This window comes from Varanus komodoensis, unplaced genomic scaffold, assembly GCF_004798865.1.
Source record: "Varanus komodoensis strain SLA01 unplaced genomic scaffold, ASM479886v1 scaffold1, whole genome shotgun sequence".
Lineage (NCBI taxonomy): Eukaryota > Metazoa > Chordata > Lepidosauria > Squamata > Varanidae > Varanus > Varanus komodoensis.
In genome coordinates this window covers 70,754,756-70,782,631 of record NW_025335268.1, presented here as the reverse complement: position 1 = coordinate 70,782,631, position 27,876 = coordinate 70,754,756, and the positions used below count along the sequence as shown (strand labels likewise).

The window sequence follows — 27,876 nt, the reverse complement described above, 5'->3', positions numbered from 1 at the left end:
TCGGGCCAGGCTTCACCGGAAGCGCCGGCACGTCCTGCCAGAGGCTCCAAACGCAGCACCGGACTCACCGTCGGGAGGCATCAGTGCCTTGTTGTTCTGGGTGCACCAGCCCACCGGGTGGAGATCGGCCGTCATCACGTCACACCAGAAATCGGCCCTGCGGTCGTCTTCGTAGCCACAGTACCGCAGCAGCAAGAGCTGCCCACAGGTCGTGATGATGGTGGCTACCCAGTAGGTGTCCGAGTTGTGCTTGTTGCCCACCTCCAGCTTCATGCCCGGCTGGAAACTGCTCTGCAGGCTGGTTTCCACCTGACAGAACAAGAAAGCGACAACATTGTGCATTTGCACAACACTAAAGGGAGCAGACAGACATGCGCGTTTCCCACAAGAGCCTTTCCCCAAGCTGGTGCCCTCTGCGTGTGCATGTGTTGGACTGTGACTCCCACGATCCCCAGCCTTGCTGGATGATGGGAGTTGTGGCTGGAAAAGGCAACTCAGTAGAATGAGTGTACACACAGATCCAAGAATTCTAAGCCGTATTTCTGTTTGCATACCTGAAGTGGGACTTGCACCTGTGACCTGGAAGATCCGAGGCAAAGCTGCGAGAGCACGTGCCGGATCCACGTGGACTGGCCGACCTCTGCCTTTGTCTCACTTGCTTCAGCAGAACAACTCACCTGCCTGACAGGAGGCAAGGCAGCAGCAAGACGCGTTGCTTTGGCCTGGCCCCACTCATGTTTTTCAGGCCCCACTGCCAACGTCCTAAATGCCCTTAGTCAAGTCACTTTGCCTCTTCTCTGCTCTTCCTGTCTTCGCTTTTTCTATTTCATTTAGACTAGGAGAGCCCGTTTTTGCTGCAACGGCTCCTGGGACGCTGGGAGGGGCAACCGCGGTTAGCGCACGTCATTGCAGCTCGCCATCCCCAAAGCGTGTTGCATGCAGACTTGGCCACTGCAATCGGCCCAGATTTTTCTTTTCAGGTGCTTCTAGTGCTGATTACTGGAGCCAAGAGCTAGTCAACATGGAGAACTCGGTCTGGATTAGATGCAAAGGCAGGACTTGCTTCAACATGCCATGTCTGGGTTTATTATTAACTGTTCTTTCCCCTCAGTCTCAAAAAAGAGAGAAAATGCTGGCTTGAGATGTTATACTTGGGGGGAACCTGCCGTCTGAGCAGTGCCATTTCCAGGTTTGAGGGGGCTTGAGCAAGGGGGTCCTGGTGGGCCCCGTTCTCTTCACCCTGGGCACATCTTCTTCCCCAAATGCCACACAAGGCATGCAGAAAATCCTACTCCATTTCCTTACTCCTCTCAAAGCTTTTATGCTCAGAGTGGACACCAAGCAAGAGGGACAGCTGGCAGCTGGGGGTGGGGGGGTTATCAGCAGAGCCACCCCCCCCCCCCCGCACAGGGCTGCAGGCCTCAGCTGGTGCCCACTCATGCATACCCCTCATGCTGACCTTGAGTGCAGCTACCACAAGGGCAGGCGGAGTTTGTGGCATGCCTGCAAAAGGGCAGGAGGAACCACACATGGGTTCATCGTGGGTAAAATAATTAAGCGTGGAGGGCACTCAAGGGCCTTTAGGTCAACCCCCTCTTGAGTGTAGGACACAATGGCATCATCCCTACCAGAGATCAGAAGGTGGCAAGCAAGGGAGGGAGGGAGGGAGGGAAGGAAGGAAGATCTTACAGTTCAGTAATCACTTTCCAAATTTTAATCTTGAAAAACGTATGATGTTTGCAAAAAAAAGTCAGAGAGGCAGAGCAGAGACTTGCAGGATTAAGAAAAAGTGAGTTTCCACCTAGAGCTTTAGAGGAGAGCTGACTTAACAAGGAGCCACTGCTGAACGTTCTAATGCCCGGCGGTCGCCAAGCTGGTCCCGGTGGCTACCAGTGCGCACCCGTACATGCCTCTGGGACCCAACAGGCTCCCTGCATGTCAAGACATAAGATTTTCACAATTCTTTTAAACAGGAAGGCTACCATACGCTCATGTGAAGCTCCATCCTCCAACATCCTCTGTACTTGGGATCAAAATTAGGGCGGTCTTGTTTTGCTTAGGAGTTCACACCCACCTCTGCCTTGCTTAGTTTTCCTTCAGCCCCACCCCAACCAAAGTGCCAGTTGGAGAGCATCCATGATTTTCTCTCAAAATTCCACGTGCCCATTGATTCACAAAGGATGGAGAAACCAGGAATAGCCCTCCTGAGAAGTAGCAACCAGACCTGTGCAGAGTATTCCAGGTGCGGCTGGACTACGGAAGAACAGTATGACAACTTTATTTGCTAATTATTGTCTGGTAAGAAGACCCAACAGGGAATTTGCCCTTTTCATAGCATATGAGGTCATTTTCTTTCTTTCTTTCTTTTTTTTGAGATGCCTACCAAGATCTCTTTCTTGCTCCACTCCTGGCAGCCCAGATCCCATCAACATATATGTGAAGCTGGAGCAAGGAAGTTGTCCCAATCCATCGTTTACACCAGATTACATTGGTGCTGGAGGAGACTCCTGAGAGTCCCTTGGACCGCAAGGCAATCAAACCGGTCAGTCCTAGAGGAGATCGACCCTGACTGCTCTTTAGAAGGCCAGATCCTGAAGATGAAGCTCAAATACTTTGGCCACCTAATGAGAAGGAGGGACTCCCTGGAGAAGAGCCTGATGCTGGGAACAATAGATGGCAAAAGAAGAAGGGGGCGGCAGAGGATGAGGTGGCTGGACGGAGTCACTGGGGCGGTGGGTGTGGGCTTGGGTGGGCTCCGGGGATGGTGGAGGGCAGGAGAGCCTGGAGGAATGTTGTCCATGGAGTTGTGATAGGTCAGGCACAACTTTGCGGCTAAACAAAAAAATATATATATTGAAACTCCCCCTGGCTGCATTCTTGTTGAAGAAGCCTTTCTGAACAAGAATTACTTTGCATGGCGTGTGTAGAACTGCACTGCTCAACAGAGGTTGGGCCTCCACGTTGTCAGGCTCTTCTTTACAGTCATGAGGACTAGAAACCCCAGACCAAGTACATACGTGTTTAAACGAGGTGTGAGGGGCAGCAGAAGATCCCGACTCTTCCAAGTATTCATCCCAGTTGAAATCCACATCCTCAGAATGTGAACTTTCATCTGCTTAGAAGAAACAAACCAAAAGCTGCAATATGAAGATTAAAGGAGGTTCTCCCATACCAACAGCATATGCAAGAAAATGAAAAATGGTAATGCTCATTTCACAGCAGATTGGAATAGCAGTGCTTAGGTGCATTTAAACAGCTTTCCTTGCATGTCTAATATATTTATTGACATGATTTCAGCAGCTTATCAGCTCCTGGCATAAGACAACTTGGTTCATACCCTGCTGTGGCTCTCAGAGAATGGGGAACTTGCTTACTGTTTGATTTTTATCCTAAAAGACAGGAACGAATCAGGTTTGCCAGTATATTTACTGGCTAATGCTGAGCCTTTAGAACCCATGTCTGGAATGGGTATGGAATGGGCTTCCGTGGGAGGTGGTTGGGGCCCCATTGGTGCGGGTGTTCAAGGATAGGCTAGACATGCACATGGTGGGCATGTCGTGAGCAGAGCCGGCTGGAGCCGGGGGTCAGACTAGATGGCCCGGGAGACCCCTTCTGATTTGCCCTGTTTCTATGTTTCTATCACAGCACAGCAAGAAGACCTTCAACAGCAGCTGCAACTGTATTTGCGGCTCTCAGCTGATGAAAAAGCCTGGCCACCAAACAAGCCCAATTAAGTTTATTCCCCAAATAGTTTTATGAACTATGAAATTACTCAAGCAGAATCTTTTTCTTTAACGGAAAGGAGGACTTCCTTTGCAAACAGCCAAGTGGACAGGGAGAAATGCTTTCTGACAGCCTCCAGTGGCCTCCAAATTCCCAGCTTTCCTGACCAGTGGCCATTCTAATTGGGCTGATCAAGCTGAACATCTTCAGGGGACATCCTCTGGCCACAACAGCCCTGCAAGGTAGGCTTGCCTGGAGAAATAGCATTTAGTTCAAGGTTATGCTGGGGGCTTCACGGCTGAGAAGCATTGCTAGGTCCTAGTTCAATGTTCCAACCACTAGAACACATTAACTGAAAAGGCCAATGCTGGAAAAGCATAGCCCCACCTGAATCAAATGGCGCTGTGTTCCCATTGGCTGGGTTTGGCTCATTTTCCGTGGACAGGTGGTGTGTCTCTTGTGCAGCAATGATCACGGACCGTCTTGTCTCCATCGCGCAGGCAACGGAGTCTCCGTTCTTTAATTCATCGTGAAATACGGCCTCCCTGTAGAAATGTAGTGCGGAGGATGGAAATGGCTTTCACCAGGGCATCTATATTACCCCAACCATGCTCCCCAGCTCTCTTACACCCTACCAAGTGTTCGGAGCAATGCGGCAAGGCACCCCTCGAGGTCTCCCTTCCCCGTCATTTGCACTGAAGAGCAGTTCAGAGGGCAAAGGGATTTGCCAAAAACCTCTTCCTTCCAAGCAAGGGTTTCCTGACTGACTCCTCAATTCCAGCCAGCATTTGACTGCTGTTCTTGCTTTTTATTGCACTGGTTTGCATTCTGTATTTTAATGAGCTGAGCACGGCCTTGGCATTGTTTGATGTAGACGGATGTATGACTTCTGGCATGAAAGCATAAATACAGAATCCTTTCAAGCCACAGCCCAGCTTCCACTTGGGGAGGAAAAAGCCCATCCTGGAAATGCGCTCACAGGCCACAAACTTTGCCTATCCTTGAGAGCCGTCCAATGAAGGGAGTTTGCCAATTAAGAACTGCATCCTCTCTCTTATTCTCTCCCTCTCAGACTTTAAAGTAGACTTCCCTGACCCAATCCCATCCATTTGCATTGCACAATTCCCATCATCCACCACCCTTCTAATCCTACCCACCCATTTTACATTATTTTTAAAAATATTTGTATGCATGTGAAACAAGTCATCTTTCACTAAGAGCTCATAGGATTTCAGAGGCAAACTGAACGAAGCCATTCCAAAGCACTTTGCTGCGGCACAGAAAACCATCTGAGAGCCCACGCAAAAAGAGCCAAGGGTATGTACCCGATTACAGGCTTTCTCCAGGGTCATGGACATCCAAAGGGGCACAGAATGGAAAGCCTTTAGACTGATATAATTCCAAGAGCTCAATATACCAAGAACAACAAAACACAGGATGCTTTTAATCTATGGTGTTTGCAGCAACATCATAATTAAGATTAAGCCGTTCGGGAAAAATTGGATTCTCGAGAGCTCTTTCTTCTCCTCCCCTCAAAACCCCACTGGGCTCCCCGACTTCTCCCTACGGCTGTGCCAAACCTCACCAGGATTCGAATAAGGAGCCTGGGGCCTGCCACCCACAGTTACAAGGAGGAAGAGAATGAGGGACGGATCCACAGACGCCAGCCAGCCAGCGTGCAAAGAGTCTTTCTCGTGGGGCAGTGAAAGCAAAACAGGAATCGTTTTTCAAATGTGCTCCCAGCCATTTCCTTTCCCCTGCTTGTGCAAGACTCTCTCCATCCGTCTGTGAATGTGGAGACAGTTGGACTGGGATGCAAGTTCACAAGAGTGTGCTATGTGCTATTTCTACCTCCATAAAAGGATGCTGAAAATGCCATGGGGGGTATGTGGCTATATTTAAAAAAAAAAAACGAATTATTGGGCAGAACCTCCAGAAAGTTTCCTGTATATGGGCTGCACTGAAGTTAACAGTGATTGTACAAAAGCAGACAACACCCCAAATCTTTCTTTTTAAGCCTATGAAAAGTTTTGGGGAATGTTCCAGTGTGGAGAGATTTAGGGCGCAATTTAGAAAGAAAAATGGGGCATGCTTGGAGTTGCAGGGCTTTCTTTCTGCCTAAACATGCACAGAATTGCCCCCCTGAGGGGGCCTCCCCCCTTCAGACTCCAAAGCAGTCTGCCTCCCCCTCCTGCTTCTTTTTGCCAAGTAAAACATCCAAAATCCACAATCAGGCAATACTTAGTTTAGAACCAACCAGAACCTCAGCAAAAAGTAAACAATACTTTGAGTTCTGCCAAACTTGTCACTGGACTGGATGTCAGAGGAGTTTGCCCCAGAGTTGCACCTCTGTTTGAGTCACAGAGTGACAGCGACTCTCACTTCACAGTGACTCACACAGAATCACAGGTGGTACTCCACAGGTGGCGCAGTGGAATCCCATTATTTACAGGATCTAAAAAGGAATCCTTGGGGCTTGCAAGAGTGAGGCTTAGCTCTGGCTTTAAATTTGACGGGGGGGGGGGGCAGGATCCAGAAAACAACTGAGAAGCATGTTTTTAATCTTGTTTAATTAACATAGCTGGTGTAAGTGCGGTGATGGCAATGTGCGCCAGTGGGTGAAGGATTGCAAAGAGTTTGCTGTCTAAAAACCTGCCGAGTTTGCTGTCTAAAAACGCAGATGGCTGATTCACTTACACTCCAACTTTCCCCAACCTGGTCTCCCCCCTGATATTTTGACTACAACTCCAGGACAATTGGGAAGACTGGCGGAGCTGATACCTAGAAGGCTACAGGCTGGGGAACTTGGACTTCCCTTCCCTTCTGCAAATGAAGCAGGTGAAATCAGAGGTCCGTGGAGGAGGATGCGTCAGTTCAGGGCCTCAGCATCATTTCTGCTGCTCTTTTCTCCCTCCTCTCCTGCTTCCACCAGGAGCTCACTAAGAATCACCCTATCCTTTAAATTTGTTTTGATGCTCGGAACCAAGGCTTCGGGCCATCGCTTTCTGCCTGCCTGCAGGGAAGAAACGACCGCGAGGGCTGCCTTGGAAAAAGTTCCTCTCCGGCAGTTGCAACCCGCGAACGGAGGGAGCCAGCCCCGCGCCCCGCTCTTTGCAATGCACCAGCAACTCCACCACGAGGGAACGCGCGTTGCTTTTGCAACCGGCTTCCTCCCACCCGCGCTGGATCAGGCCCAAAGCTTTCCGCGCGCCGATCGCTTCTGCCTGCCCGCGCGGGCGCTCCCGCCAGAGGCCCTTCCGCCGCTTGGGGGGGGGGCGGGGGGCGCGGAGCCGCGCAATTCCAGCCCCGGGCGCTGCTTCTCCCGCCGGAGCGCGGCTCCTCGACACTCGGCCTCCGCCTGCTCCGCGGGGCTGAGTGCGCGCGCAAGGATCTCCCTGCGAGGCGCGCAGCGTCCTCTCCGCCCGCCCCACTCGCATCCTCCGTAAGCTGGATCGAGGCTGCTGCGGCGCAGTGCTGCGCCGCTTACTCGCAGAGTAGGCGCACGGAGCTGATTTCCAAGGAAATGCACCCGGATCGGGCTGCAAGCCACTGCCCGCTTCCCCGGGTTTACTTCTGGGTTTACTCCTGAGTAAGTGGGCGAAAGCTCAGACTTGCTAACAGGTAAATGTACGCAGGACCGCGGCCGGAGCCGAATCAATCCTGTTCAACTCGACGGAGCTTGTTTCCGAGCATTCCCGTCGAGCGGCAGACCTGTGCGCGCTCACTCGGGGCGGTATCCAATCTGCGTAACGTATGCACATGCCTTTCGGTGCGGATTAACATGGGACACAAACCGCAGTCGTTCAGTGGGCCTTACTTCCGAGTGACTATGCACGGGATGCGGCCCCCACGCGCCGAGACACACGCACGCCCCCGCCGCTTTCACCGGTCGTTTCACCGGCCTTTGCCCGCCCGGTTCTTGGTGCCTTCGAGGACGGGGTCAGAAGAACCGCGCTGCCCCGGAGCTGCCCTCGCTCTCCAAATCCGAAACACCCTGCTCATGTCACCCCAAAAGAGATTCCAGTGGCGGGGGGGGGGTTAAGAGAAATCAGGCATCCAGCAGAAATGCTTTAAGACCCTCCACCAGCCCCACCCCCCCAAAAAAAATCCAGCAAAGATTTTGCAGTCTTCCGGCTTCTGCAGGATTCCTCGGCTGCGCCCCATGCGGAGCGCCCCTACGGCGTTCACACAGCACCGCTCGAGAAGGCAGCGTCCGCGCCGCACTCTCCGTGCCTCCCGCTCTCGTCCCGCGGGACCTCGGGCCCCGTGTGGCCACAAGGGGGGAAATCGGAGCCGATCCTCCAGAGGCACGCGCGCGAAGCCCGAGTTTCCTCGGCAGTCAATCCCGCCGTGTGAACAGCAAGTGCGCACGGGGTTTTTGTTCTGCTCGTTAACGCTCAGACTCACGGATCGGGGGACCGGCTTTTTCTGAGTCCCACCCAAATGTGATAAAATAGAGTGCAAACGATCCAGTTCTCCAAAATTCTTCCCCAGTTCTGTCGCACCCCCGTACCTGGGCCGAAATCCCAATCCATGCTTACTTAAGGAAAGCTCAACCGCGCAAGACCGGTCTGACTTCGAGGAAGGAAAGATGGGACCTCCAGCCGAAGTATTCCGAAGCAACCTGCCGTTCCTGCTTGCCTACGGTCAGAATCTGTGCGCCTTTACTCCGAATTAAATCCTACCGCGCGGTGAGTTGACTTGAGGCTCCGCCCCGCCCTCCGTGCGCGCTCACGGAGAAATCCACCCCAGGAAAATCAATGGGATTTACCTCTCAGTAAACCCACAGTTAAGTTCGCCGGCTACGGGCGCGTTTAGGATCGCAGCCCGCCTTCCAACGTCATCAAACTGATTCTAGCTGTTTGACAAAGGAATCTCCTAGTTTTCACTGTGGTTTATATTATTATTTTTATTACATTACAGGATGCATTGCATTATAGCCCAAGCAGGGATGGTGCTAGGTAACGAAAAGATCCGGGGCTCAGGCACACAGGACAAAACAATGCACAAATTTGCATATGCTAATTTACCTATGTTCTAAAGTCCCTGTGTGTATCTTTAAAGGCCTCTGCCTCCCCAGGTCGCCTATTTTTCCAAATGGATTTCTGGGGGTCCATTCTATTTAAAAAAAAAAAAAAGATCATAGGCAGAAGCAAGGGGAGGGGGACAGGAGAAGTCCGCCTGGGCCAAAAGTAACTTATTTAGGGGACTCACATGCAACAGAAATAATCAGAGCCCCTGAACCTTTTTCTCAGCAGCTGCTCTTGGACTGAAGAAAGCTGGGACAGGCGACCTCCAGATTCGGGGCATCAGAGGAAAGATTCCCCCGCCAATACTGCCTCTGCGCCGCAGCGGATATACTGTTCTTTGTGGCATTTATATGTCACCTCGCCTCCAAGGCGCTCAACGGACCGTCTCTATTTTTATCCTCCCAACAACCCTGTGAGGTAGGTCGGGCTGAGAGCCAGCGACTGGCCCAGAGGCACCCAGGCAGCGCCAGGCCGGGTCTCCTTGCGCCAGTTCAACAGCCACGGCACGGACCACCTCTGCCCTTCCCGCCCCCACCTTACGGAAAAGGCCTGTTTATTTTCCGTCTGTGCAAATGCCCGAACTCGCCACGTTGAAGTTGAAACAGGCATTGACCGCAGCGGCCAGCAGAGAGGACGCCAAGGTGAAGGAGGGCGTCGGAGTCGCCTCCGCTGCGTCCGTGCTCGCACACATTCACACGTAAGGCGAGTTCCACGCGCCTGATCTTTTAAGCTCCCTCCCACACCCCACTTCCCACGTAACAGACGCAAAACAGTACAGCACCCTAGCACAATCGAAGCCGCGGTCAAATGAGCTCGAAAGGGAACACGTGTCCAAAAGACTTCGAGAAAGGCAAACAAAGACGTGCTCCGTCAAACGGCCGCGGTTCAGCCCACAAAGCAGAGAATCCCAAAGCAGCGTTCCCTGCTCCGTCGAGTCGGGAAAAGCGGGCCAACACGGATACACACGTGCAAACGCGTCTGGCCGAGGAAAAGCATTAAACAGAGACAAGCACGGCCAGACCGCCCTGTTTTGACTCCGAAGTAAGTCGCGCTGTGCGCCGCAGAGCCGTCCCCTTCCTCCGGGAAGCAAGCGTTCACACGACCGTCGCCCAAGCGGGCACGCTTGTCGAGAATTAGCTATGAGTTTACGCGCGCCTGACCCGGGCTAGGATTTCGCGCGCGAGCCCGCCACCTTCTCACGATGCGCATCGGCTTGCGAGTCAGTCTCGTCCAGCCAAGCGGGGCTTGCCTCCGAGGGGGCCGGCGGCTGCTCCAGCCAGCCTCGGCGGGCGCCCCTTCCCGCGCGCGAGAGGGGAGGGCGCGCGCACTTACTCGCGAGGAGGCGCGCGCGAGAGCGGGAGAAACGTCACGCTTTTTCGGAGGGGGAGCGCCGGGGCTCTGCGCAGCGCAGCGCAGCGCCGGCGAGGCGAACCCGCCCCCGCGCCACGGAGATCCCAAGCCGCCCCGCCGCGCCGGGAGGGCTGGCGGGGTCCTGGCCAGGAGCGCCCCGCCTCGGGGGCGACGCATCTCCCTCCCTCGCCCGCTCGGAGAGCCGCCGAGACGGCCGCCCCAGAGCCCGGCTGCGCCCGCCGCCCCGCAGGAGGACGCCCGCCCGCCGGGCCCCCGCGCCGCCGCCGCCGCTCACCTGCGCAAAGTTTCTCCTCGCGCCCGCTCCCCGCCGCCGCTTCCCTCCCCGGGCACGAAACGGCGCAGCCCGCGGCCCCCCGCGAGCCAGAGCGCGATCCGCCCCTGCCCACTTACTCCTTCCAATATGGCATCCGCGCACTGCGCATGTGCCCCGCTCTCCGATTTTTGGGCTTTTTTCTTTTAATTCGTGTGTTTGTGCGTGCGCGCGTGTCGCCTCCTTCCACGCCCTCGCCGCCTCCGCCCGGGCAGGCGCTGTGCTCGGCGCCCCGCCGAGCCGGGGACGAGCGCCCCGACTCCGAAGTCAGCGCCGAGGCCCCCCCTGGGGGCTTCGGACTCGCGAGCGCAGCGCTTCCCTTCCCTTCCCTTCCCCGAGGAAGTTGCGGCTGCGACGGTTCGCCGGCGACGCAGCCCCTGCCGGCCGCGAGCGCGGCTTTGCTCCGAGAGGAGAGGGGCGTGCCGGGGAACAGCGCACCCGATCCGAGGTGGATTGTTGCTTTAACTCTGGAAGAAGCACCACCTACTTTTACCAATTTAAACCCTGCCTCTTCCCCTGCCCACACCTTGCCGTTCTCGTCTCTAGGTTATCTTCACAACAACCCTGCAAGGTAGGTTAGGCACAGAGATTGGCCTTCAGTCATCCAGAGAGGTTCGTGGCCGAGTGGGGACCAGAAGCTGGGTCTCCCAAGTCCCAGCCCAGCTCTCCAACCTGCAAGCTTTCCTGGGCTTTGGTATTGTTATCATTGTTGTTATAATCTTGGATTTATATCCCATCTTTTTTCTTGAGAAGCAGCTTACATAAATCCATTTAATCCTTCATTTACTCCTCACAACAACCCTGTGAGGTAGTTTGGGCTGAAGTGAGTGACACCCAAATTCACCCAGTGAACTTCATGGCTGAGGGGGGACTAGAACTCAGATCTCCCAGGGTCCTCAGTCCAGCACTCTAAACTTCACACCGTCTTGGCTCTAGATATTCATATCCATATACGTATAATTGTTATGCTTTTCACCTTCATCACAACTATAGTATTATACTGCACAAAATTTATATTACATTGAACTACTGCATTTTACTCAAAAGTAAGGTTTTACTTTCAAGTCAGTCTGCATATGGATATACTGACTCAGTACGATATTCTAAGAATAAGTACCATTTCTGTACCTGGACACAGGGGGAATGGTTCCAAGCAAATTAGCATAGTATTGATTACATTGTGAGTAGTCCACATGGCCAGGATTTTGGCTTTTCAGAGCCCAGTTTTATTGCATGCTTACTGGGAAGTCCCACCCAGTTTTCCCCCCCTGGCTTCGCACACCTGGCCAGCACAGTTCCATTACTGAACTGAGCAGAATTTAGTTCCCAAAATTAAGACTGGGGTTACACCTGGCGTCAAGATCTACAACATCTCTGTGTACACTTGGGTTGTACAGACCAGTAGCACTTCACGATCACACGTCAGAGTGCCTTCTCCTATGCCCATGTGCTTGTGTACTACGTGTGTTCATCCCCCCCCCCCCCCGCTTTTAAACTTTTGGATAATGTTGCTTTCCATGCAAGCCATTATTACACATTAAAATTTGTCTTGAGGTACAGTCCTGTGCACCTGAGATAGAAGGTACATATGATTGCGTCATAAGGCAGTTTTAGACACAAAGGAAGGCCTGTATTTCCAGCATGTCCCAGCCAGACATGCGATGGCAACATCTTGTGTGCACAGACTAAGTCAGAAGATGAGAAGAGCCTTACTGGATCCGTCTCGGTCCCAGTGCATCTAGTCCAGCGAGGCCAACCAGCCTCCAAGGGAAACCCACAAGAAAGACAGGAATGCAACGACACCTTCTTGCCCATGTTCCCCAGCATGGGTGTGCATAGACACCCTGCCTCTAATACTGGACTTGGCCCATGGCGGGAGCGGCTAGGCTTGCTCAAGGGAAGAGCCACGTACGGGGAATATCGGGTGTTTCAGAGCTGCAAGCGGGTGTTTGTGGGCAGTGGCAGAGACCGGGAGTGGCGAGCAGGTGCCCATAGGTACCCGCGGCAGTGAGTGGCAAGCTGGAAAATAACCACAAGCACGCCTCGGTGTATAACCATGAGGACTAGTCCCAACCACTAACCTTGTTCTCCCTTTCCTCAAAATAATAATATATCAGATCAACGGTCAGCTAGCACAAACCCTGCTCCATGAGTCTGTCTGAAATTTGACAGGTTTTAGCACCCTCAAAAGCAACCTGCAATTTCCATTCTACCAAAAAAAAAAAAAGTGTTGTCTTTATATACCCCCCAATTTTAAAAAGTTAAGAGTTGCTTGCATAACCTGCCCCCCCCCCCGACACACACACCCCTATTTGTCTGAAACTCTGCAGGTTTTGTCCATGCGCAGATTGCCTTTAGATGCTGAATTGGGGGAAGCTGTAACCATCTGTCATTCCCCATTGCAGTGAAGGGGGCACACTGACAGCTTTAGAAAATCAGCTGGGCTGTGTACACCAAAAATATTGATCTTCGCCTCCAGTGGCAAAAACTCTTAGTCCACTGTCATCAGAGAACCAAACTCTAGATAAGAGCTTTTCTACATGAGGCATTTATTGTGCATGCAGCATTCCTTGCTTGCAGTTGCTTACCAGTTCTTTAGAGATGCCCCGATCCTACAGTTTTACTTGTTTTTCCCCCTTCCCTTAGTGGACTCCCCCCCCCTTTTTTAAAAACATAAAGGAAAATGGGGTATTCTCTCTGAAAGCAAAAGAAACATTATTTTCCTACAGAGGTAATTGTGATATTGCACGATCACACCCCCACCTACTGGTTATGTAGTGGAAAAGCAGGAGAGGAATTTATTTATTTATTTATTTATTTATTTATTTAAACAACTTATATGCTACCCCATCGCATGAGCCTTGGGGTGGCTTACAATCATAAAATCCTGCATAAAATACAAAAAAATCATCAAATAATTAAAATACATAAAATAGTGGACACAGCCTGGTCAATTTAAAATAAACCATTAACAGTTAAAATAGCGTTTAAATAAAAAGGACTTGGCCTGGCGCCAAAAACCAAATAAGGACGGGAGCGCATTCTATAGGTGGGGCGCCACTGCAGAGAAGGTCCTCCTCCGGGTGCTCACCCTCCTAATGTCCTTCACGGAGGGCTCCTGGAGAAGGGCCTCTGCTGCCGATCTCAGGGGGCAGGAGGGCATGTATGGATGTAAGCGCTCCTTTAGGTAACCAGGACCTAGGCCGTTCAGGGCTTTATAGGTGATAACCAACACCTTGAATTGGGCCCGGACTTCAATGGGGAGCCAGTGAAGCTGACGGAGGACTGGAGTTATGTGAGCACCATGCCCAGTCCCCGTCAGCAGCCTGGCAACTGAAGTATCCGTTTTGTGCCAGAAATGAACGAAGGCACAACAACGAACAGTCTTGTGTAGAAAAGTGCCGGGACTCTACCGGGGAACAAGGAAATGGAAGCTCCTCCTTCAGCCTCTTTTGCAGCCCCGGATACTGGGACACAAATCTGGGGGCTGCTAGGATCCCATCCCCCGATACCAAGTTGCTTGCAGTGTATGTGGGTGTGTACTCCCAAGGATGGATACCACGGCTGGAATTGTGAATTTGTTCCTTCCCACCCTGTGGTGACAAAATGCATCTCGACTTGACTTCAGCTGGCGTATTAGCGCAAATGCTCAAAGAAACATGCACGGAATTTAGATCAGATGAACAAAAGAATGCATTGGTTGGAAGAAACTGATACACCTTGTCGAAACGAAGGATTGAGACTGGTCGTTCCCTAGGTGAGAGACCAGCTTGGCATCTGCTGCTTGGAGTTTTATGATGGAAGAACATCAAACATAGAGTTGACCTGCACTGGCTTAGAACTGGTTCCATCTAGCCTGGTATTGTCCACTCTGAGCTACAGCAGCTCACCTGGGTTTCAGGTGGGATACCTTCCTAGATCCACCTGGAACTGCTAAGCATTGGATCTGGGACTTTCTATGTGAAGAGGAGGCGCTGCACTTCTACTTCTTCTTCCTTCTCTTTTCTCCTCCTTTATTTACTTATTTTATACTGTTAATTTTAATTTTATATTATTATGTTTGTATCTCAGTGTATTTTTTGTATTTTTGTATTTAGTGGTAATTTATTGTGTTCTATTGTATTTCAATGTATTTTATTGTGTTGTAAGCCGCCCCGAGGCTTCAGCAAGGGGCGGCATAGAAATGTAATCATCATCATCATCATCATCATCATCATCATCAGTCCCTCCATGCAGATACATATTGGCTAAAGAAAGGTAGCATTCATTATTTTCCCCTTTACATCAATTTACATCGATAGGACACTATATTATTTATTTATTACATGTTTATACTGTCCAGTAGCCAGTCATCGCTCAGGTCAATGGCTGTGCCTGTTTATGCTGTAGCAACATGCGAAACTTCTGTGTATGGACTGCCAAGTGTACACCGGTGCAGTTCCTGGGCTTCCCCTTTGTGTAACGTCTTTTAGGTACAGCGTTAAGCCCTGGGAATCGTGCAAGTGAGAAATTGTGCTGCTCAAATGCTGACATCACAGCTCCACCTACTGGGAGGAAAGCTTTGATTTGGAGTGGACCAGGTGGAAGCTGCGAAAAGATGTTGCAGCGTGGCGTGCCCCTATGTCAGCCGTGGCCCCTGCCAGAACATCCCGTTCTGTTCCTTCTCTGCTCCCTAGCAGGACATTCAGGCAGCTTCTGTGGCCCCCACCCTCTTAGTCTCCCCGCTGCTTCGAAGGAGCTTTTTGGGGGGTGCCCACCATTCTGCCCTCCAACTCACCCACCTTCCTGTCCACCCCTCCAGCACCTGCCGCTTCAGGTGGTGTGCCCCTCTCTGCCTTAGGGTAGAGTCGGCCTTCGGATGTGGGTTTCCTATATTTAATCGGCACTCTCTCTGACCCAGCTGAATTACTCACTGGTTTCCGAGCAACAGCCTGTGAGGTCCAACATGGCTGCCCCATCCCCCAAAACTCAGAGGGCTAGGAGCATCTTTGTGAGGACAGATGTTGCTCAGGGGCAAAAGTCACCTCTGTGCTTCTCCCGCACAGTCTGCAGATGTTGGCTCACTGAAGCTTTGGTACCCGCATCGTGTGTCCCAGCGGAACCTTAACGATGACTCCAATGTGAGGTGGCCCGCCCTTTCTCACCCCAGGTCCTCGCATCGGTAGGGTGCCAAGTTCTAGCTGCCACCCCCTGATCGCTACATGGAGCTCCGGCAGTGTCCCCAGGAATGAGTGCACCAGCTGTCTCTCCCGTCCCTGTCCCCTGAATGCCCCCAAAACCCATCTCTGAGGTCATTCTCATGACTTTGGAGATGCAGTTGACATGGCTTGTGAAGGAGGAAGGAGAGCCTTTGAGCTCAGGGTCCCAGCCATGAGCTTGAAACAGTTCCAGAGTCAGATCAAGGACTTTGAAACACCTGAAGCTGTCACAGTAATTCCAGTTGACATTTCAGCCCACCTATTACTGCAGAATCCATTAAAATTCCTTAAAGGGAGAGCTGAAGCATCTTTAATCTCTGCATCTGCCCCTTCCCTGTGTTGGGGGTCACCTTGAGAAAGGGCCACAGCTTAGAGGCAGGGCAAGCCCTGTGCATGCAGAGGGGCACTGCCAACTAAAAAATAAAAAGGCACAGCGAACAAGGGATTCTTCTGGCTCAGTTCTTGGAGAACCCCCACCAGCCAAGTTCATAAAGCCCAATCTTCTGCCAGATGAGGCAAAAAAAGGGCCTACATCTCCCAGCATGCCCCAGGCAGGCCTTCTTCCCTGCCTAAATTTGCAGAGCATTGCTTCCAGCCTAGGAAGGATGCTTGTGCGTGCCAGCTGAAGCTGTGAGAATTTATTACTGGGATTCACAGCCAGATGGAACAAGAACCCCTGCCCTGAAACCAATTTTGAACAGCTGATCCATTTGCCAAGCCGGTCCGCTGCTCTGTGGGCAATCTTCAAGACTGCCATGAAAAAGGAGAGAGCATGTTTTTAATCTAAAAGCAACTCCCCTTTGGAAATCTAGAATCTGAGCAGAAAACTCAGCTTGGAAGCACCAGCACACCCTGCCAGCGCATCCCCAGCTATGGTCAGGGTTTTTTTCCCCCCTGTGTGCATGCTTTTTTCCCTGTGTTTCTCTGGATTGTGGCCAGAGTGCAGAGGCCAGCAGATTTTCAAGCAAGCAAGAAAATGGGGCATTCCAGGAAGCAGCAGGAAGGTAGAGCAGGAATCTCCAGTATAGAGGAAGTTAGAGCAACTAGCATGCTTCCAGGATCACCCAGTCTTGTGGGACCCATGGCTTTTTCAGTGCTGGTGGCCAGCCATCCTGCTGTGCACTTGGGAATGTTGGGAATCCAACATTCCTGGGAATGTTCCCAATGGGAAGGGCAAAGAAGCACGTGCCAGTTCTCCAGGTGAAGAAACCCCAGGTGTGGCTGCTGGACGCTGAGTGCGGTGCAGGTGTGGAGGAACCAGGTGAGGGGTTCTCTTTTTATTGATTTGCATTGTGTGTGACTCATCAAAAAATAAACAAGTTGAAGAGAAAGATGGGAAAAAAGATAAACTATATGATTACAGGATTTTTTTGGGGGGGCATGGATTTTAAAAATCTGTTGCATAAAAATTATGCATGTACCATTACCATTATAGAATAATATCCTACCGTTATTACAAATAATGATGCATATATTTCACCAAAGGCAGCCTAAATATCCATATATTTATCCATTTGTAAATTGCATATATTGAGGGGATGAAGCTGCAATGGAGCACCTGCCAAACTCTCATTCAGTAACCCGTATTTCAGAGGATGCCTGCGAGTTAGTTATAATTAAATGATTGCCTGCCTTTTCCAGCTTCCCTCCTCCTCCCATTTTTATAGTCCCAACAGCCCTTTGAGCCAAGTTAGGCTGAGAGTCCATGGGTGGCCCAAAATCCCTGAGTGAGCTTTGCGGACTTGGACCCGGATCTCCTGAGTCCCAGGCTAGCACTCCAACCACTAGGCTACACTGACTTGCACCTACCAATTCTATGTATGCCCTGCCCTTTTCTCCTGCAAAGAATCCAAGCTGGCTTCAAGGATTGTCTCCCTCTCCATATGATCCTCACAACGACCTTTTGAGGGGTTCGGCTGAACCCTTGTTTCCAGTATCCCAGTTCAATATTCCTCAAATGGGTTCCTTCCAGGTGTGCCAGTCAATTAACTCCCGGAAGCACAGCAGGCTAGGGGATTCTCGGACCTGTTCCAACACATCCGGAGGGCGCTCAGGTGGGAAGGGCTGCTCTAACCACTGCACTACACTGGCCCCACACTTTTGCTTGTACCCCCCCCCCCGCGCAGCCTTTACACAAAGAAGGCCCCTTTCGGCTCCGAGGAGATCTCCGCTCGGTGCGCCTGCCCACTCCAGGAGCCACAGCACCCTTTGGCCTCGTCGGCAGCGCTCCTCTCTCGACCCCCCTTCTCCCAACGCAGATCTGCCCCCGACCCAGCGAAGGGGGCGTGGCCGCCCCCCCCCCCGCCCGGGGAAGTTCACCTTGCGCCCCCCACCCCCGGAGGCAGAGGCGCGCCCGGCCCGGCCCGGCCCGCTCCGTGCGCACAGCCGCGCGCGCCTTGGCCGGCTGAGAGAGGCGCCCGGGCGCCGGATGGCTCTGCTCGCCCGCTCCGCGGCGCCCGGCCCGGCTCGCCAGAGGCTCCGCCCGCGGGGCTGCGGCAGCGGGGCGCTGCTCGACCGCTTCGGGGTGCTGGTCCAGGCGCTGCTGGCCGTGGCGGCGTTCGGCACGCTCATGCGTAAGTCCCGCCCGGCCTCATGCGCCCCGCCTGCCCGCCGTGCTCGGTCGCGGCGGGACGGGCCACTCTCGCGGCGCTGCCCGCTTCGTCCTCCGCTCCCGCAGCCCAGCCTTGTCGGGAGGCGAGACGCCGCGGAACGCGGAGCGGCGCATCCAGAAGCGAAGGTTTGCCGAGGAGGCGCCGAGCAATCCGCAGACGCGCCCTCCCCCGCCCCCTTTCGCGTTGCTTTCTCTTCCTTTTCTTTATTCCTCTGTACTCTTGCCTGCTTGGCCATTTCTTTATTTCCTCCTCTTACTGTTGCCTCTCCCTTATATGTCGCCTCTCCTCTCTCCTATTCTCTCCTAGTCTGCTCTTCTCCTGCTCCTTTTTTTTTTCTTTTCTCTTTCTCCTGTTGTACTCTGCCTTTTTTTATTCTCTCTTCCCCCCCTCCCTCCCATACAAACACTTGGAAACCCTGCTGGTAGCATCTCTGTAACACGTGTCCCTGACCCAGAAAACAAATGCCGCTTTTGTTTGTTTCTGTAAGGTGACTACCCTCATGGGCCTCTTGGCTGCAGATTGAATCAGCCAGGGGAGTAAAACTCCTTTACTGAATAACGAAATCAGGTGTTGGGGCTTCTGACTGAGTTCAGACAAGGTGATAACTCACACTCAGGGCTGGAGTGAGGGTGGTTGTTAGAAATACCACTCCTAAACAGTTATAATAGTTCAGTGCTTCAGCTGTAATGTTAGTGTCTATTACGTAAATCCCAAAATCACCATTCATTCATTTTAGCTTCCATGTAGCTTCCATGTAGCCTGAAGTGCCTGATCCTTCCTCATCTTGGAAGCTAAGCAGGGTCAGGCCTGGGAAGAAGTGGGATGGGTGACTTCAGTGTATGATTCTATGATTATTGCTGTCAACTGCCTAGAGAGCTTTGGCTATGGGCAGTATAAAAATGTAATAATAATAATAATAATAATAATAATCGTGTGATCTGAACCCAACCATGCTAACACGCCATGGCTTGTTAACCTTGAACAACCCGTGAAGAGGATCCATGATTGGATTGTGCATGGTGGCTTGTTGACCATACAGTCAGATTCCAAGAGCTACAGGCACTCCAAGAGACTGACGGTCTTTACACACATCCAGGTCATGTACCTCTGCCAGGATGGGGTCAGAATTGCTCCAGAAGGGCTTGGGGCTGCTCTTCCTCTAGAATGGCAGAATTCGTGTGAGCTTATCCCTGTCAGCCTTCTTGGGGGGAGCACGTAGGAATTAAGCCGCTCCGATCCCACAGCTAATGTGGAGGGCGTGGGTTTTGGAGGTGTCAAACAGGTTGGGGATCTCCCCAGAAGGGACATGCTGTATTACGATAGGACCCCTCACTGACTGGCTACTATCCTTTACTCGGAAGGAAGGCACGGCAAAGACCTTTCATGTTAATGCACTGTCCAGGCTGGGAGCCTTATAAGCGCCGTTCTTATCTTGCAGCCCCAAATCCTTTCTGTTGGACTCACTGCCATTGGGGCCTTCTGTGCTTGGGCTCCCACCAAGCGTGGACTTACTTCTTCAGAACGTCGCATTATTAAGAAACTGCTGTGATCTGCCCTGTTACATTTTCTTTTAAGGAGGTGGATTCTTGGTTGCCATGGAATCAGGATCCCCACTGCTGATAATCCCACCTTGCCAGATACCTTGGACAGTCCTGATCTTCGAATCGTTCTGTGCTGGGAACAATGCAGCGTAGGGATCACAATGGGGAAGCCTTGTCCAGCAAAACCTCCGAGGGTGTGGGGTTACTCTGGACTGACTTTTGAAGCTGCCCAGACTTGTGCAGGTGATGGGCTTTGCCCCATTTAGTTCCGATGAGGTTCCGATGACAGTTTTGAGCTTGGATGAAGCCTAGGTGTGTATGTGTGTGTTCGGATCCTTGTCTTCCAGCACAGAACTCTTGTCTTCCGTTGCCTGGAATCATTCCAGCTCCTTGCCCTGTATTTGGGAGCTCTTGTCTTTGCTGCCCTGGGAAGGTTTACTCTAGGCATCATTCAAGTTTCGCCCTTGATTGATCGATTCAGGTCACTGAGGTTACAATGGGGAAACTGCGTTAATTATTATAGCTTTAGCATGTTCTGGAGTTACTGATGGATCCTGTAGCAAGCCATCCTTATTCAAATGATTTTTGAAAAGTGTATCCTTTCAGCGTTTATCATGGGATGTGCCATAACAAAAGAGCCCCACTTTGTGGTGTTCTGCATCAGAATCCCAGAGTGTGTGTTTGCAACCTTGGGCACATGCAGCTGTTGTGAAAACAGTAACTGAGATTAAATGGCCAGCTTTTCCCGTTATCTCAGTGTCTCCTCTTCCGAAATGTCTCTCTCCTGCATCTCTTTGACTTATCCCTTCCGATTTTTCCTGAATCTGCAAGGAATCCTTTGCTAGATACACTGGCCTGCCTCTCCCCTTCCCCTCCCAGCGGTCCAGTGACATTAAAAATGGGAACCTAAAATTACCCTTTCCATAAAACATTTAAATGTACAACAAATGTCCCAAGATTTGGCTGTGATATCCCCCTCCCCTCCCCTCATGTAGGTTTTGTGTCTGTGTATCACTCCACTGCTTCGGACTTTGTCAGACCTGGATGTTGTGTCTGTGTTCACCAATGTGTTTGCGGGCTTCTCTTTAAGCATCTGCCAAGTTTTTTCCTTTAAGTTTTAATAATGAAACTCATTAGTATTAGAACTTTGGCTATGTGGCTGTACAGAAATGAAATGAATACCGCTGATGATGATGATGATGATGATGATAACAATAGTAAGAAGCTGATGAAGAAGAAGCTGGCCTTCAGCAAAGTGCAGCCTTCTAGTTCGATTTTTATTGACTTGCGTTCAAGTGGGGTCTGTGCTTTGGAATTCAGCTCCCACCTCCACCTTGTACTCCGTACCTTTCCTTTTAGTCTCAGCAGTTTGTCTTCTGGCAGTGTGTGTGTTGCAATCGCTTCCTGTGGCAATGTTGTTGTCTGGGACAGAGAATAAGCAAGGAAGGACAGATTCTCAGGGAGTGACGAGCCAGTGATCCAAGGTCAGAAATAACGTTCAGCAACCTTTGTCTTCTTTTCCTCCAAAAGTATGAAAGGAAACAGAAAGGATTCCTGTTTCTGGAGAATTTGGGAACATTCAAGTGTGATGGGAAGGGAGTTTTTCCCCCTCTGTGTTATTTTTTTCAGCCCTCCACATTTATGCGCATTTTATGGCTCACTGATAGGATCAAACCAACGACAAAAACCAGCCCTGGTCTACTGTCTGATTTGCTTTCCCCGTTTTCTTGAGATTAAGATGCAGGTGGTGTTCCTGTTAAGTTTTTCACCCTTTTCCATCTTCCAATTCGGCTTGAGCCCAGTGCAGGAGCAGGGTGGGGGTGCGCTGTGGCCCCCCCCCCCCACCAGCCTGGGGTGTGCTACCCCCGTCCTCCTCAGTTTGGCCCTGGACACGTTGGACCAGTGAGGTGGAGCTCTCCGTGCCACTGGGAGCCCTGGAGAGCTCCTGTGAGCCAGGCTGGGAGAGGTGCCCTGAGAGCGGAGCTTAGCCCTGTCCTAGTACCCACACTGAACCCCCTCCATGTTCTTGAAGGCCTGAATAAGGTAATTGCACGCAGTGGTCAGAGTGCAGGGGTGGGACTTGCAAGACCCGGGTTCAGTCTCCACTTGGTCATGGAGCTTACGGGGTTACTTTGGGACAGTCACGGCCTCTCAGCCTACCTCACAAGATTGTTGGGCGGGTAGAATGGAGACATGGATCATGCAGTTCACACTGGGTTCCTTGCAAGAATAAAGGCAGGATGTAAAGACTTCTGGGCCAGCTGAAGGTAAAGGTAAAGGATTCCCCTTGACATTAAAGTCCAGTCATGCCTGACTCTCGGGGGCGGTGCTCATCTCCGTTTCCTGGCCGAGGGAGCCAGCGCTTGACCGCAGACAGTCTCCGTGGTCGTGTGGCCGGCATGACTAAACACCGAGGTGCACGGAACGCCGTTACCTGCCCACCGAATAGAAGGGCCTTATGTGATGAGTCTGGTTGCCGCAGGTCTTCCGGTCACTCAGTTTCTGCTGCCCTGTACGCCTTTCTTCTCGATGTCTTCATTATACTTTCCCCTCGTCCCTCTTTCTTCTTCCTCACGACTTTCCCCAGCACCTGTTTCCTCGTCAGCCGGCTGACTTTTGCTCCTACTGTCTCCCCCCTGCTGTCTATGCCCTTTTCTTTACTCGCCTTCCACTCTATTCACGTGGAGTGAACACTGCAGGAACCTGTGATTTTCATCCAGCGCAGGTTGATCCCTGCTTAAACAAGCAAATGACCTGTGATACTTCCATGATGGCAATCTCCAGGACTACTACTGCTACTAATTATTATTATTTATTCCATTTCTGTACTGTAATCAACAAGTAACTTGTTGATTACATGCTGATCAACATTTCATGCTGATACATAAAATGGACTGCAGCCTGCTAAGCATCTCATCATGTTTGTTTTCGTTTAACGGGAAGAATCTGCAAGGGGACGGTGTGAGCCGAGAGAAACTGATCCCTTCACTTTCGCTGCTGGCTCGCAACTGTCCTGGGGCAGATACTGCTCTCCGTGCCCTAGATCATAGGTCCTTTTCCTGGCTTCCATAGAACTAAATGGGAACCATTCACTTAAATGAAAGGACACAGATGAGGTCTGTTCCACTATCAAACATTGGTGCTAGCTAACAAGGGCAAAGACATTTATTAGCCTGGATAGGAAGAACCTAATTCTTAGTTTGGCTGGAGATCTGAGGATAATTTTTTTTAATCCTCATTTAATGGAAAACGACACATCACAAACCCAGAGCTGCCGAAGCTCAAAATGCAGTTGTTGAGTGTGATAAGATGACAACTTAAAAAAGAAGAGACGCCTTGTTGAGCAGGTCTTGTCAAGCCTCATTAGGTTTAAGAGAGTTTATCAGAGACAGTGTAATTATCTCAGTCAGTAAAGGGGCTGTATTAACAGATAAAAGCAAGCACGATAGAGAAATAATTGACTGCTTAATAGGGCATTAATTCAGAAGGAACTGTGCCCTGGGAAATGCCAGCCCGGATTAGGGGGGCTTAGGAAGGCCCTGGGATCTCTTTCGGTTTGGTTAACCTAGAAAGTTAGGGGAGGGGACATTAGATGCACATCAAAGTGACTCTAGATTGTGAATGGAAAACCAGCAAAGGGGCGCTTGGGGGTGTTTGAATCTTCACTATTCAAAAGGGGCTTCTTGAATTTTGTACCATTGGGAGACATTTTAAAACCCTAAATCATAACTCTTGCGGTTGGATTTCCAAACATGTTTGTCTAAATTCAATGTCATGTTTTAAGAATATTGAGAGTTGGTGTGGTTGGAGCACTCGGGCTCAGGAGAACCAGGTTCGGGGCTTAGCCTCCGTTCAGCATGGAGCTCACCCAGTGACTTTGGGGCAGTCATTGTTTCTCAGCCTAGTCTACCTCACAAGGTTGTTGTAAGGGTGAAAGGGGAGAGGAGGGAAACTTGACTGGCTGGTACCCCCAATTGACTGTGGGGATGCTGGGAGCTGTAGTCCAACATATCCAGAAGGTACCCTGTTTGGAAAGTTTAGCCAAGACAATGGCTGAATTTAACACTTTCTGCCTTGCTGTGATCCCGGAGAAAACTCTTCTAAGATGGCTATTTTCAGGGAAGGCAACCAGCCGATGCTTGCAAGGTTTTCTGTTCGGTGCAAACTACACCTTCAGATGAGGGATTTCATGAAGGCCTCCCTTACCCCTCCAGACCTGCTGCAGTTTCCAAACTCTTTGGAAAAGGCATGAAATGGCTTGACCATCAGAAATACAGAAGATGAAATTGAGGTTCCCAGTGTTTTTTCCCCTTGCTGTTAAATGCAATGGATTAGACTTCTGTAACGCGCTCTACGTGGGGCTGCCCTTGAAGACGGTCTGGATACTTCAGTTGGTGTAAAACAGAGCTGCCAGGTTGCTGACAGGGACTGGGCATTATTCTCATATAACCCCAGTCCTCTAGCAGCTTCACTGGCTCCCCATCGAAGTCTGGGCCCAATTCAAGGTGCTGGTTATCACCTATAAAGCCCTTAACAGCTTGGGACCTGGATAGCTAAAGGAGCACTTGTGTTGATATTTGCCTTCCCACCCCTTGAGATCAGTGGCAGAGGCCCTCTTCCAGGAACCCTCCGTGAAGGATATTAGGAGGGTGAGCACCCGGAGGAGGGCCTTCTCTGTGGTGGTGCCCAATCTATGGAATGCGCTCCCCAGGGAGATCTGCCTGGCGCCGTCGTTATTTGTTTTTTGGCACCAGGCCAAGACCTTTTAATTTAAACGTCATTTTAATTGTTGAATTTATTTATTGATTTTATATTTATGCCAGGATGTCTCCAGTTTTTTATGTATTTTTATGTAATTGTATAGTTATTTATTTGTATTGGAAGCCGCCCTGAGGCTTTTGCAAATGGGGCAGCATATAAGTCTTCCGAATGAATGAATGAATGAATGAATGAATGAATGAATGGTTGTGTGAGTCTCCCTGCACCTGGGCAGCCATGTTGGGGGCTGCACTACTGATTGTGATTCAGGATGGTTGGCCCAACAACCATCACAGGTGACCTGTGGGCCGCATGTGGCCCCTAAGGCCTTGTTTTGCAGCCCTCTTGCTGCTTGGAGCCCCCCGATCCCCCGCCCCCCGTTTCATGTTGAAGTCCTCACACAGCACTCGAGGTATGAGAAGCTGTCCTCTTGGGGCTGCCCACCTCTGTCTCCTTCCCCACACCGACATGACTGCCCACATTTCCAGTTCTGCAAGTGCAGAAAGAAAAAAATGCAAAGATTTGCAAAGATGACATGGCGGGCGTGTCATGAGCGGAGCTGGCTGGAGCCGGGGGTCAGACTAGATGGCCCGGGAGGCCCCTTCTGACTCGCTCTGTTTCTATGCTTCTATGACATGAAACATTTTTAAAATATTGGGCTACAAGAGGCATCCACTCCAGAGATGGGGCAGCAGCTACTTCTGTGCATATCCTTCTGCCTTCCTCTTTTAAGGAGCCCAAGCTGGTTAAAAATCTCTTGCAAGAATTGTCCGTAACTGTCAAAAAGCAGATTGCAAAAGCCAGGTTGGCGAGCTGCTTTCATGGTGTCCAAGGAAGAATAGGAGCAAGAATAGCTCCTTTTGCTTTAAAAGAACAAAACCAAATAGGGAGACAACTTGGTCCACCTGCAGTGTTTCTTGGGACACCCACAAGAGCACCGATGGTGGCGGGAAAGACCAACAACCCACAATGAATCTGTCAGGGGAAGTGTGGCTTGTTTGTAGACCCGCCTGCCCGCCTGTGTGGTTTATTCTCAGAGCGCTTTCGTGAGGCACGTGAACATGCCCAATCTCTGGCCAAACAAGGATAGCTGGACATATCAGACCAGAGTTACACTCCAAAGAAATGAGGAGGTTTGCCTCTCTTAATGCTGGTTTTGGTTTGAGGGGCTTCTATGGTCACCTTTTTGGGGATCTGGACTTCTAAATCCTTCTTTTATTTGCTCTTTTCAGTTAAACGGTTTAAGGAACCAAAAGCAGAGAGGCGACCCTGGAGAATATGGTAAGAAAATTGTTGGGAAAAATCTGTGTTAAATCAGGCCTGGTTTTACCTTTTGAAATGTCTTGCCTGTAAAAATCATACACTTTTTCAAATATCAACATACCACAGGCTTTTATTCAGTTTTTTTCCTGGTCACTGGCGAAGGCAAGAGTGATGTACAGCATCTCTCTTCATCTTATTTAGCTCTGGCTTTTTAGCTTTTTGCAGACGGTGCCCAACTTTCAACTGTATTTTTGCAATCTTAAGGACTAAAAGTGAAACAAGAACGTAGGATCTTAAATATGGGACTATTAAATGTGTGTTGTGTTCTGGGGTGGATACCCAGAAAACATTGTGACATGGAATGAATGTGAACTGCAGTGTTAGTGTGAACTGTTGTGAAAAGTCCAGAAGGCTTCTGATACTGTGCTGTATAGGATTAAAATAAATAAAACTGTTCACCGTCCAGGGCAGGCCTTTAACACAGCCATAAAAGCAGCAGATGTATATTAAATGTATGAAGGTCGTGAATGGATTCTGCAAGGACATAAGATCACTCAGGAGCTGAATGCCTCGTCTGGTCCTTGAGCTAGGCAAGGTCCTCACCCTTCTGCAGAATGGAGATAGCTGGGTGGTCTTTCACTCCCCTCTGTTCTCTGCTGCCAGCTTCTAAGAGCCATCTACCAACTCTGCTTGCAAGCTTGCCTTTTGGCTTTTGGCTTAGGACAAGGAGAAAGTGCGAGTGCCTGGACAGTTTAAAGACCTGGTGTGAAGTCATGCTAGGAATCCCTGCAGTGCGAGGGACCTACACGACTCTCTCTTCACTTGCTTCTTGATCCTCTGCACCTGTATTTCATTTTCCATAATTGGTTTCTTTTTTTCTGATTATCCTCCAATGCAAAGTGGAGGTCCCTTGGTTGGACCAAATCCCTGAGCGAATAGGACTAGGAAGCTTGAGGCTGCACTTAACTATCGTTTTATTCCTCCCCCCACCCCCCATTGTTAAAGAATTGTGGCCCATAGTTATGGGAAAACCAGGGGATGGGATTTGCCACATTGAGAAAGATCACAGAAGAGTAGAGATGTTAGAACAGGTGTCAGAATGTTTTATTGCTTCTGCTAGTGAAAGGGAAAGCAACCGACGGCTACTAGCAATCATGGCTATGTGCTACCTCCACGGTTAGTGGCAGGGTGTCTCTGGATGCCTCGTTATCAGGGGACACAAGGGTATTGTTGTCCTCAGCTCCTGCTTGTAGGCACTCCATGGGCATCTTGCACCCATCCTGCTCGAGGCAGCCTGCGTACAGCCGGTTTGCCACCGCGTGGACCAGACGGACCCTTGGCCTGATCCAGAGTGGATTTTTGTAGGTTGTTGCATATCTGCCTTCCTGCACAGGATGTTGGACTACAAAGGCCTGCCGTCTTTGCCTCTGCGTCAGGAGCTTTTCCTGATTTTTGTATCTCTCGTTCCAAACCCCTTCCAGGTTTTATGACACTTCGAAGCAAGCGATAGGAGCAGTCTTCATCCACGTTGCCAACGTGTTCCTCTCTGATCTGACGGAGGAAGATCCCTGCTCGCTGTGAGTTTGGCCTTGCCATGCAAAATCTGTCTCTCTGGGCACTGAAGAGTCTGTCACTGGGAGGGTGCGCGGACTCAGAAAGGGTCTTGCTGGTTCTGACAAATGGTGGCTGAAAGCAGAAATCCAACAGGTCATCCCAGGGAAGCCTGCGGCGTAGCTCACCTGTTGCCCCCAGTTTGGATGGGACTGTTGCAAACGTGCTTGAGGACTGCCTGCCACGGATGTGCAAGACATTGGTTATTATTTTATTTTATTTAGGATATTTTTATCCCATCCTATTCCAATTCTCTTTGGATGACTTCAAAGTAAAAAATAAACAGTGAATGCAACAATCAATCACTAGATAAAATATGACTGAGGATGTTAATAAAACCTGATTAAAATATTTAACTTTAAAATATTGGGTAACTGAAAAGGTTTTAACCTGGCACCGAAAAGCTTGCTTGCTTGCTTGCTTGCTTGCTTGCTTGCTTGCTTGCTTGCTTGCTTGCTT

General features: G+C 50.7%; 2 protein-coding genes across 3 annotated transcripts in view; one reads left to right on the top strand and one right to left on the bottom strand.

The window, feature by feature from the left end:
* The window catches only part of SFMBT2 (Scm like with four mbt domains 2), a 58,091-nt gene extending 53,841 nt beyond the window's left edge, over positions 1-4,250 (bottom strand). Inside the window, exons 1-3 of one of the 2 annotated variants that reach the window (XM_044428392.1) lie at positions 4,111-4,250; positions 3,018-3,115; positions 69-309 (exon numbers count right to left, since the gene is read on the bottom strand). In XM_044428392.1, coding sequence (XP_044284327.1) covers positions 69-309; positions 3,018-3,115; positions 4,111-4,216 — 445 coding nt within the window. In that variant the 5' untranslated portion in view covers positions 4,217-4,250. The remainder of the gene's footprint in view (positions 1-68; positions 310-3,017; positions 3,116-4,110) is intronic. The other variant, XM_044428402.1, reaches the window with a different exon arrangement.
* A 12,546-nt stretch (positions 4,251-16,796) lies between these two features.
* The window catches only part of LOC123023581 (store-operated calcium entry regulator STIMATE-like), a 35,481-nt gene continuing 24,401 nt past the window's right edge, over positions 16,797-27,876 (top strand). Inside the window, exons 1-4 of the mRNA XM_044430433.1 lie at positions 16,797-16,893; positions 17,891-18,205; positions 25,776-25,824; positions 27,288-27,383. Of these exons, the coding sequence (XP_044286368.1) occupies positions 16,797-16,893; positions 17,891-18,205; positions 25,776-25,824; positions 27,288-27,383 (557 nt within the window). The remainder of the gene's footprint in view (positions 16,894-17,890; positions 18,206-25,775; positions 25,825-27,287; positions 27,384-27,876) is intronic.